The 9,007-nt window shown below is 41.6% G+C and overlaps 1 protein-coding gene across 1 annotated transcript; it reads left to right on the top strand.

Moving 5' to 3' along the window:
- Positions 1–7,191: 7,191 nt before the first annotated feature.
- Positions 7,192–8,460, top strand: LOC130949731 (uncharacterized). Its single transcript, XM_057878376.1, has one exon. The coding sequence runs from the start codon at positions 7,192–7,194 to the stop codon at positions 8,458–8,460; it is 1,269 nt and encodes a 422-aa protein (XP_057734359.1).
- Positions 8,461–9,007: the final 547 nt, after the last annotated feature.

Genomic DNA, 9,007 nt, shown 5'->3' with positions numbered 1-9,007 from the left:
TTTTGTCTTTATAGGGAAAAGAAAAGGAGCATTGATGGGGATTGATTGGACAATTAAATGGGGGAGGTTCGGCCACTTCATGAAGAGAACTACACACTTGTCTCAAGAAGGAACGCATGGGGAAACGTTGCCATGCAACATTGAAGAAAGGAGACCCTTGAAGACCGAACCATTCACTCTCATTAAGTGATAATCCTTGTCCTTCCTTCATGCACAACCCCAACCGTCCATCAAGCAACCATTCTTGCAATCCACACCTTCCGTTCTCTCATGATCTCCCAATATAAGGGAACCTTAGTGCAGCCTCACTCCTCACATTCAAATCCCCACTCTCCACACTTCATACTTTTGGCGTGCTAAACCCCTTCATCACAATTTGTCCTAGCCAACCCATTCTTCACCTATCCGTATCCTCGAATCACCTCAAAACAGCAACTCAAATTCATGGCATCATCAAGCTCAAAGAGGCAAAAGAGAAAGGAACCCATGGAGAGTGTTCCATTCGATGAGAAGAGATTCAAAACTGCCTTTCATGAACGTGAATTTGAGTGGATAAGGGTCAGAAAGATATTGCCAGAATTAATCTTCCAAATCAATGCAAATGAGTCACCACAGATTCGGGAAAAAATTGAAGAGAGAGGGTGGCAATTGCTCACAAGTGTAGAGGGGAAGATTAATGGAAACCTCATCAAAGAATTCTATGCAAATGTAGTGAGAGAAGACAAGACCAAGGCCCCAACCTTCAAAAGCTACGTGAGAGGAAAGGAGGTGGACTTCAGCCCAAATGCCATAACAAGAGCTCTTCACCTGAAATCACCTCATTTTGATGAGGCCAGCTATCAGGAAAGGATAAGTAAAAGCCCTGACAATGATGAGCTCACAGAGATAGTGACGGACATCTGTGTTATAGCAGCTGATTGGGAGAGGTACGCAGATGGGAGACCTAAGTTCATCAAGAGGGGAGACTTTAGCCCTGAAGCCAAGGGGTGGTTTGAACTCGTAAGGAGGTCCATTCTACCAGCTGCAAATAATTCAGAGGTAAACATCAATCGAGTTACTATGGTGCATTGCTTAGTACAAGGTGGGGAGATCATTGTGCATGAACTCATCGCTGAGGGGATTCAAGATTCAGCTGAGAAGGCTGATTCAGGTGCCAGGCTCTGGTACCCTAGCACAATTCACAGGTTGTGCAACAAGGCCAAGGTAGTATTTGAGGACAGCAATCCAGACTGGGTGAACCCAAGGAGGCCAGTTACACTCGAGCGATTGGTCTATACCACACCTGCTCAGCAACAAAGAAGGCCACATATATGAAAGCGAAAAGCTAAGGAAGGAACTCATCAAGAGGAATATCATCAGGAAGAATATCAACAAGAAGAGCATTATGACCCAGCCAACTTAAATATAACTCACCTTCTAAGAGCCATTGAGGATTTGGGAATAAGACAAATGGAGGGACAAGAGCAAATACTTCACATTCAGTCCAATTGGATGAGACAACAAGAAGAGTGGCAGAAACAACACATGGAGCAGCAACAGGAGCAATACTCCCAACTCACTCAAGCCATCCACCAAGTTACTGAGAGGCAAGAGCGTCAAGATAAACGTCTTCAAGAACTCAACCAGCGGCAACTAGCTCAAATGAAATCATTCAATGAGTTCAATGTGCTGAATGAATGAAGGCAGTTACATAGGGAGGAGTTCAACGTAAACACTCAGGCCAGGTTGAACTACATGTCCAGCAATATGCATCATCTACATTATGCCATTCCCACATATGATGAGGTCCAAAAAGAGTTTGTTAAACAAGAAGAAAGGAAGGTGAAACAGTAAAAGGACACACTAAAGAAGAAGATGGAAGATGTTGGCTTCTGGAAGAAACTGCTTGGGAAAGGCAAAGGAAGTGGGAGCACAAGCACTCAAGAAAAACACCAAGAGGACAAGCAAGAAGGAGAGCATGGGCAACCACATGAGTAAAAGGTGGTGGAGCTCCTTCTTTGGTCTCTCTTTTTCCATTTTGAAATAAGGAAGATCTTGTATGAAATAGAACATGCTTCCATACTAGTTTGAACAACTTTCAATTATGCAATTTAAGTTTTCTGTTGAAAAAGTCTATGCTTGCTAGTCTTTATGTTACTGCATCATATCTTTACTTATTGTATGCTTGTCTTTTAAATCAAATGAAAAAGAGAATGATTATATTTTAAAAAGACCAGAGTGGAGTTCATAATATGGAAGTGCATTCATGAGTCTTTGGTGTGATCATAAGTTAGCTAAGTTGGTTCAACCATAAGGTAGGGATGACAACTATCTGGCCTGAATACTATACTTTGAATATACCCATGAGACTAAGTCAATAACAAGATCCTAATAAGAGAAAGGGAAAGAACAATGAAAAACAAAAGAAAAAGAATAAGTAATAAGGCTAGGCACTAATGGTTTTAATCTTGAGGCATGTGTTTGTGGTGTTCCTGTGTGAGGGATTTACTTGGATGAATAAGCTCTTAGGGGTGCCTTGTCACTTGGTAACTTGGGTTAACTAACTCGGGATTATCAGCTGAAAGTCAACTATCAAGAGTAACCCTCACTACAGAGTATTTAGTAACCCAAAGAGGTGCTGGACACCAAGGTCTCAAGAAGGAAAATAAATGAACCAGATGCCTGTGGTGTGTATGTATGGGGGAGAGACTTGAGGGAGTAAGTCCTTAGGGGTGTCTCAACACCTAGCACCTTGAACCAACTGGTTCGGGAGTGTTGGCTAAAAGCTTATCTTAAAGAGTTGCCCCCTTACAGAGCACCTAGCCTAAAGAACACAAATAAGTCCTGAAATGACAATAAAAGGATCAATAAAAGTCTCATGGGATTTAAGCAAAGCTAGTGTTTTTAGGACATGATAAAGGTCTGAAAGCCAGTAATGGAATGAACCTAAGTTGCTATGCATGAAACCACCATAAAATCAGTGACATGACTTACACAAGAATGACTCATTTCTCTTGGCATTCCATTCATCATTCTCTTGTTCTAATACTTGCTTAGGGACAAGCAAGCTTTAAGTTTGGTGTTGTGATGCCAGGGCATCTTGGCCAGTTTCACTGAACTTTTCTTTACTATTTTTAGGGTAGTTTCATGCATTTCCTTAGGAAATAAGCTAGTTTTGGGTGGATATTCACTTATACATTGATTCAAGCATACATTGTGCATTTTACATGATTTCATGAGGATTTTTCATGAGTTTAGTGACAAATTGTATGTTGCATTACCCATGACTTGGACTAGAACTTTGATGCACTCTATTGCTTGATTTCAGGACCAAAGGAAGCATGGAAGAACCACTTAGCAGTCACGTTAATCTAATTAACGTTACCACTAACGTGGAATGGGAGGTAACTTGCAAAGTTAATGAGAAAAGTGATTGCCAATAACGCTCTTGAAGCCATCATTGCCCACGTTAAGAGTCACGTTAACTAAGTTAACGTGAACTCTAACGTGAAGAAGGGACTTTGAGCCAACGTTAGTGACACTTAACATTATCACTAGCGTTGGCCAATGATCATAAGTGGCCACGTTAGAGTCCACGTTAACTTAGTTAACGTGGCCTCTAACGTTAAAAGGGGGAAGGAAGCCAATGTTAGTGACACTCAACATTGTCACTAACGTTAGCCTAAGGTGCAATGTACCACGTTAACTCCCACGTTAACTTGGTTAACGTGGGAGCTAACGTAAGAGGCAAGGGAGGTCGACAACGTTAGTGACACCCAACATTGTCACTAACGTTGGAAGCACCCACAAAACATTGTCACTAACGATGGGGATGAGTGAAAGATGAGCCAACGTTGGTGACACTCAACATTGTCACTAACGTTGGGGATGGCTGAGAATGGCCACGTTAGAAGCCACGTTAACCTAGTTAACATGGGACTCTAACGTGAGACATAGGGGCACACTGGAACGTTAATGACAATGTTAAGTGTCACTAACATTCTCGAAGGTTGGCAAGGCCACGTTAGAAGCCACGTTAACCTAGTTAACGTGGGACTCTAATGTGAGACATAGGGGCACACTAGAACGTTAGTGACAATGTTAAGTGTCACTAACGTTCTCGAAGGTTGGCAAGGCCACGTTAGAAGCCACGTTAACCTAGTTAACGTGGGCTCTAACGTGAGGCAAAGGGGTACATTGGAACGTTAGTGACAATGTTGAGTGTCACTAACGTTCTCGAACTCTTACTTTCACTAAACGTTAACACCCCTAACGTCCTGAGCTAAAGTCTCTGCCCACTTCACACTTTCTCTCTGCAAGTAAAGCCAAGCCCAAATGAAGAAGAGAACTGCTTCAAACTCAAGATCCAAAGGCCCAAGACTTGAAGAGCCAACTAGAAGCTGAGAAGAGTAGTATATATAGGAGTAGCTTTGAATTATTTGAGGAGTTCTAGAAGTTGGAAAATAGCACTACCCTCTGTATTTTACTTTCTTTGCTCTTCTAGTTCCATGATGTATTCTCCATCTTTGTTTTCATTTTCTAGAGCTATGAACAACTAAACCCCTTTCATTGGGTTAGGGAGCTCTGTTGTAATTTGATGGATCAATACTAGTTTTCATTATTCTTCTTCTATCTCTTGATGGATCTTCATCCCATTGGGTAGTTATCTTGGAAAAGAAACTATTCAAACTTGGATCTCTTCTGAGCCTTGAAAGAGGAATGAAGAGATCAAGCTAGAAATGCTTTCTCATGCTGGACCAAATTGGGTTTGGATGGATATTTGACTATAATCCTCTCAATACTTGATTTAGGAAATACATGTGGTATAATCAGTGACCACACTTCATCTCTTCTCATGAGCAATTGACCAAGGAATTGGCTATGGATCAAGATTTGAGAGATTGAATTGCAAGAAATTGTAATTCAATCAATTAAGATTGCCAAGGAGATCAATGAGTGCATTGATTGAGGAAGAGATGAAAATGAACTTGATCCGGAGAATTGTAACATCTCCTGCGCCCAATGAACTCCCCAATTCTGATCTCACCCATTCTCTTTAATTTCTGCGTTTACTTTCATGAGCAAACACCCCATTCCCATTTACAATTCTGCAATTTACTTTCAGTCATTTACTTTCATCCCTTTAATTCTAGCATTTACTTTTTCTGTCATTTACATTCCCGCCATTTTATTTTCTGCAAATCTCAACCCAAATTCTGAATTCGCTCAACTAGAACATTCTTCTAATTAAAGTTGCTTGATCAATCAATCCCTGTGGGATTCGACCTCACTCTATTATGAGTTTTTACTTGATGATAAATTTGGTACACTTGCCGAAGGAAATTTGTTGAGAGACAGTTTCCACCTGTATCAAGTTTATGGCGCCGTTGCGGGGGATTGATTGTGCATCAACAATGATTAAATTAGGAGATCACTAGATTGAGCATTTTTGTTTTGATTGATTTAATTTTCTATTTGAGTAATTTACTTTCTGTCATAGTTAATTTCTTCCCTTCCCCCTCTACTCTTTCGTGTTCTTTGTTATTTACCATTCAGTTTGCTAACCCACTAACTGTTTGATATATTGCATCACTCACAACTAACAGTAATTCTGACAGCAATACTATCTGCACATATTGTTACTTGCTTGTACTTGTTGGTTGTATGACAGGGAGAAGAAGCGGGGCTTCAACTTCCTTCGATTCTGAACCAGAGAGGACCCTCCTTAGATTAAGAAGGGAAGCAAGAGAAAAACGTGCAATCGGTGCTGAAGAGGAGGAGGAACACTTTGAACAAAACATGGAAGGCAACATGGAAAACCAACATGAAGAAGAGGCTAATAACCATGGGGGAGGAGGTAGAGCAAATCATGTTGGGGAGGATAGAAGAGTGTTAGGCTCTTACATCAACCCAAACCCAGGCAACTGTGGGAGCAGCATTCAGAAGCCCACCATACATGCCAACAATTTTGAGCTAAAACCTCAGCTCATCACTCTTGTGTAGAATAATTGCTCATTTGGAGGAGGTGCTCAAGAAGATCCGAATCAACACTTGACCACCTTCTTGAGGATTTGTGACACAGTGAAGTCCAATAGAGTCCACCAGGATGTCTATAGGCTGCTCTTGTTCCCTTTTTCACTCAGGGACAAGGCATTCAAATGGCTTGAATCCTTCCCAAAAGAAAGCCTGACAAATTGGGAGGAGGTGGTGAATAAGTTTTTGGCAAGGTTTTACCCCCCTCAAAGGATCAATAGGCTGAGAACTGAAGTGTAGACGTTCCGACAGCAAGATGGGGAGACACTTTATGAAGCTTGGGAAAGGTTCAAAGACCTAACAAGGAGATGCCCACCAGAGATGTTTAATGAGTGAGTCCAACTTCACATCTTCTATGAAGGTCTTTCCTATGAGTCAAAGAAGGCTGTGGATCATTCATCAGGAGGCTCTTTGAACAAGAAGAAAACTATTGAAGAAGCCATAGATGTCATCGAAACAGTTGCTGAAAATGACTACTTCTATGCCTCTGAAAGAAGTAACATTGGAGGAGTAATGGAGCTGAACCACATGGATGCACTGTTAGCCCAAAACAAGATGATCACCAAGCAGCTAGCAGATCTTACCAAGAAGGTGGAAGAGAACCAAGTTGCAGCAGCCATCACCTCATCACCAACTCAAGAAGGAGTTAACATAGGAGAAGAAGGTGACTGGGAGCAAGCCAACTACATTGGGAATTCACCTAGACAGAACCATGATCCATACTCCAAAACTTACAACTCTGGATGGAGGAACCACCCAAACTTTGGGTGGGGGAATCAGCAAGATCAAAGCCAAGACCAGAGACGTTACAACTCCAACAACAATGCAGCTCATCAACAATTCACACAGAGGACATATCAACATCCCCACAACAACAATTCTCTACACCCATATCAAAACCAAAACAACACCTCTACTCCCAATCCACCATTATTTGATGACAAGCTCTCTAAGATTAAAACCTTACTTGAAGGAATATGCCAAGAGATTCAAGAAAACAAGGTGTTCAAAGAGGAGGTACGAGCCAATATTAAGAACAAGGGAGAGACCATCAAGAAGCTGGAATTCCAAGTGGGATGCTTAGCTGAGAAAATTCCCAAACCTACTGATGGCTTTCCAAGTGATACGGAGAAAAACCTAAGAGGAGAAGCAAAGAAAGTAAGATGGGAAGATTATAAAATGGTCACTACAAGTGATCAAGAGGATGAAGACAAGCAAAGCAAACTCTCCCAACAACCTGAAGACAACTCAACAGAGGAGGAGGATAGAGATCATGAAGAACCAGAAATCTCACAACAAGAGTTGCTTAAGCTCTATGCACCATTTCCCCAACTGCTCAATGGTGCTGTGGGGAAGAGAATATACTCAAGGTTCCTAGACTTGTTTGCATCTCTGCATGTGAACATACCATTCATCAAGGCCATCCAACAAATGCCTGCATTCATCAAGTATATGAAGGAACTTCTTCCCAGGAAAAGCTCACTCAAAGGAGGCCAAACTATAGTGTTGAACAAGGAATGTAGTGCCCTTATTCAACCTGAGTTGCCTGCAAAAAGAAAAGACCCAGGGAGTTTTCACATCCCCTGTGCCATAGGAGAAACAATGTTCAATAGAGCACTCTGTGATTTGGGGGTAAGCATCAACTTACTGCCATTATCCTTGGTAAAGAGGCTGCAGATCAATGAGATAATGCCCACAGATGTGGTCATTAGACTGGCTGACAATACTCAAAAGCAAGCAATAGGAGTGGTGGAAAATGTGTTGCTAAAGGTTGGGAAATACTTTCTCCCAACAGACTTTGTCATCCTGGATATGGAAGAGAGTCACACTCACCCAATCATATTGGGAAGACCCTTCCTAGCTATAGCCAGAGCACTCATAGATGTGGATCAAGGGGAGCTAATATTGAGGATCCATAATGAACGACTCAGCTTTAATATCTTCAAATTCTCACAAGAAGCAGACCAAGAGCACAAGGAACCAAGCAAAGATCATAATGAGATGTTGAAGGAGGAAGCAAGCACTGAAGCACACCCAACCTATCTGGAGACCCCTTTGGTTGATAAACAAGGGAAACAGCAACCACCACAGCTCAAGGAAAAGTTGGAGGAACCTAAACCTCTAGAGGGATGTGAAGACAACATCAAAACCCCCTTAGAGGAAGAAGTCATCAAGAGCAAGGCAATATCAAAAGACACAAGGAAGAAGGTACCAAGGAGGTGGAGGAACAAAAAGATCCCTACGGAAGACTTTTTTCCAGGGGATAGAGTGATCTCAGCTTACATCCCAGATATCCCCCCTAATCTCCCCACTGTACCATCTCAGTTACCTAAAGTCTTCACAATCAACAGAGTTCTTTCCCTGGAACATGTAGAGATCATTGATACAACCAATGGATACAAGTCCACAGCAAGAGGGGAGGACTTCAAGCATTACCAACCACCCTAATGAGGGAGAAACGTCAAGCTAGTGACGCTAAAGAAGCGCTTCATGGGAGGCAACCCATTTTTTTTATGCTTTCAGAAGATAGTGAATAAGTCAGTATTTATGAATTCCAACCCAAACTTGACAAACACTTGGTGAAAACCTTATTGTGTAGTATATAGTGAAGAACAAGTTTGGTGTTCAAGGCAAACCAAGATTCATGCTAGACTTGGGAGCTTTGAACAAAACTTTTCATCACAGTGCTCCAAACTAAGTTTGGTGTCACCCGATGGTGCCATCAATATGCATATAAGGACCCACAAATAGTTAGTTAGTTAGTTAGAATTCATGAATAAACAATTTAATCTTTTCTCACTTTTTTTTAATTCTAGCCATAAAGTTCATGTTGTCGTTTTGATATCTCTTCTCACCTTTCTTATTTTGTCTTTATAGGGAAAAGAAAAGGAGCATTGATGGGGATTGATTGGACAATTAAATGGGGGAGGTTCGGCCACTTCATGAAGAGAACTACACACTTGTCTCAAGAAGGAACGCATGGGGAAACGTTGCC

The sequence above is a fragment of the Arachis stenosperma genome, chromosome 9 (assembly GCF_014773155.1).
Source record: "Arachis stenosperma cultivar V10309 chromosome 9, arast.V10309.gnm1.PFL2, whole genome shotgun sequence".
Lineage (NCBI taxonomy): Eukaryota > Viridiplantae > Streptophyta > Magnoliopsida > Fabales > Fabaceae > Arachis > Arachis stenosperma.
The sequence above is the reverse complement of the archived record's forward strand: the minus strand, read 5'-3'. Positions and strand labels throughout refer to the sequence as shown.

What these genes read in the sequence shown, in the direction of transcription:
- LOC130949731 (XM_057878376.1), top strand. Translation starts at nt 7,192, where the DNA reads ATGGTCACTACAAGTGATCAAGAGGATGAAGACAAGCAAAGCAAACTC.